Source organism: Austrofundulus limnaeus, unplaced genomic scaffold, assembly GCF_001266775.1.
Source record: "Austrofundulus limnaeus strain Quisiro unplaced genomic scaffold, Austrofundulus_limnaeus-1.0 Scaffold176, whole genome shotgun sequence".
Lineage (NCBI taxonomy): Eukaryota > Metazoa > Chordata > Actinopteri > Cyprinodontiformes > Rivulidae > Austrofundulus > Austrofundulus limnaeus.
Window position 1 is genome coordinate 180,936 of NW_013952578.1, and position 1,222 is coordinate 182,157.

Sequence of the window (1,222 nt, forward strand, 5' to 3'; positions counted from 1 at the left end):
GATGATTATTCTTACACAATCAGTTCTTGTTTAGTAAATCAGTCTGAAAACAAGATCAAAAAGACTTTTTGGCTGATATAAGGTTTTAAAACTTGGTTAGATGGACATTTTTTGCAGTGTGAAATAAAGAAAACGCACAAAAAACTGATAAAATCTTGCAGCTTGCCTGTGTTTTTGGATGAAGCCAGTACTGAAAGTAATCGGCTCCAGCTGGGGTGATGCAGGAGATGTTGAGAGGCTGCCCGGCCCTCACCGTCTCTTCACTGGCTTTAACTTCCACCTCAAAATCCTCCAGCTCCTCAGGTTCTGCAGGAGGACCACCATCATTCTCACAGGAACCAACAAACTAATGACTTTACAATTCTCACTCATTTAGAKGAACACATCTGATTTAGTCTCAGCGTACCCTCATCTTTTACAGTGTAGATGGCACTGGTGAAGGTCCGGCCCTTCACAGTGGTCTCACACTGGTACTGCCCAGGAGAGATCCTTTCAATAAAGCCTGTCTTGTCAACATAAAAGTCACTGATCTTCTCCCCGCTGGACATGCTCCTCAGGACGACAGGAAGCGTTGGGTGGGACACCCGACACGGGACAATCACTCGGAACGTGTTGTAAGGAACGATGAGGTTTTCTGGTGTCTCTGGGACAAACAGGACATCAGGATCTGCYTGTAAAGAGAGAAGATTTAAGCTCTGTGTCGTTTTTTTACTGCACTGAATGGCTTCTTTCTATTTTTAATGCAAATGTACGAGTTTGTCTAAAGTCTCTTGACTTGTCTCCACTGTTCTTATTGACAGATCTACAGTGTGAGCCTGCAGACACAGGTTAAAGACATGTGACACCTGAGACAACAGTCACACACCACTTAGTGTGTGTCTCCAGCTGTGCATCTACTGTTTACACTGTTTGCATTATCTGTTTTATTGTGCCTAAAAGTTAGTTGGAATTTTTTTTGCATTCTCTTTTTGGCTGTCTCAGAATTTACGGAGCCCACGAGGGGACATGGGTTTCTTGTTTCCTTTGCGTTCCCTCTCAATAGTTTTGCGTTCCCATGCAAAAGTTTGATTTGTATATGAACCAAATTAAATAAGACATTTATTTTGAAATATCTGGTCACCAAAACAGGATGTGTCGCCACAAGTTCGTGAAATTGACATTGATGTTGCATGGCTGCACTGTGTTAAAATAATATGACATACTTCCATGCGTGGTTGTGTGA

General features: G+C 42.4%; 1 protein-coding gene across 1 annotated transcript in view; it reads right to left on the bottom strand.

The window, feature by feature from the left end:
* Positions 1–1,222, bottom strand: part of pdgfra (platelet-derived growth factor receptor, alpha polypeptide) — a gene marked incomplete in the record, with an annotated part of 32,011 nt that overhangs the window by 26,288 nt on the left and 4,501 nt on the right. The window contains 2 exon segments of the mRNA XM_014017754.1: positions 167–306; positions 407–667. Of these exon segments, the coding sequence (XP_013873208.1) occupies positions 167–306; positions 407–667 (401 nt within the window).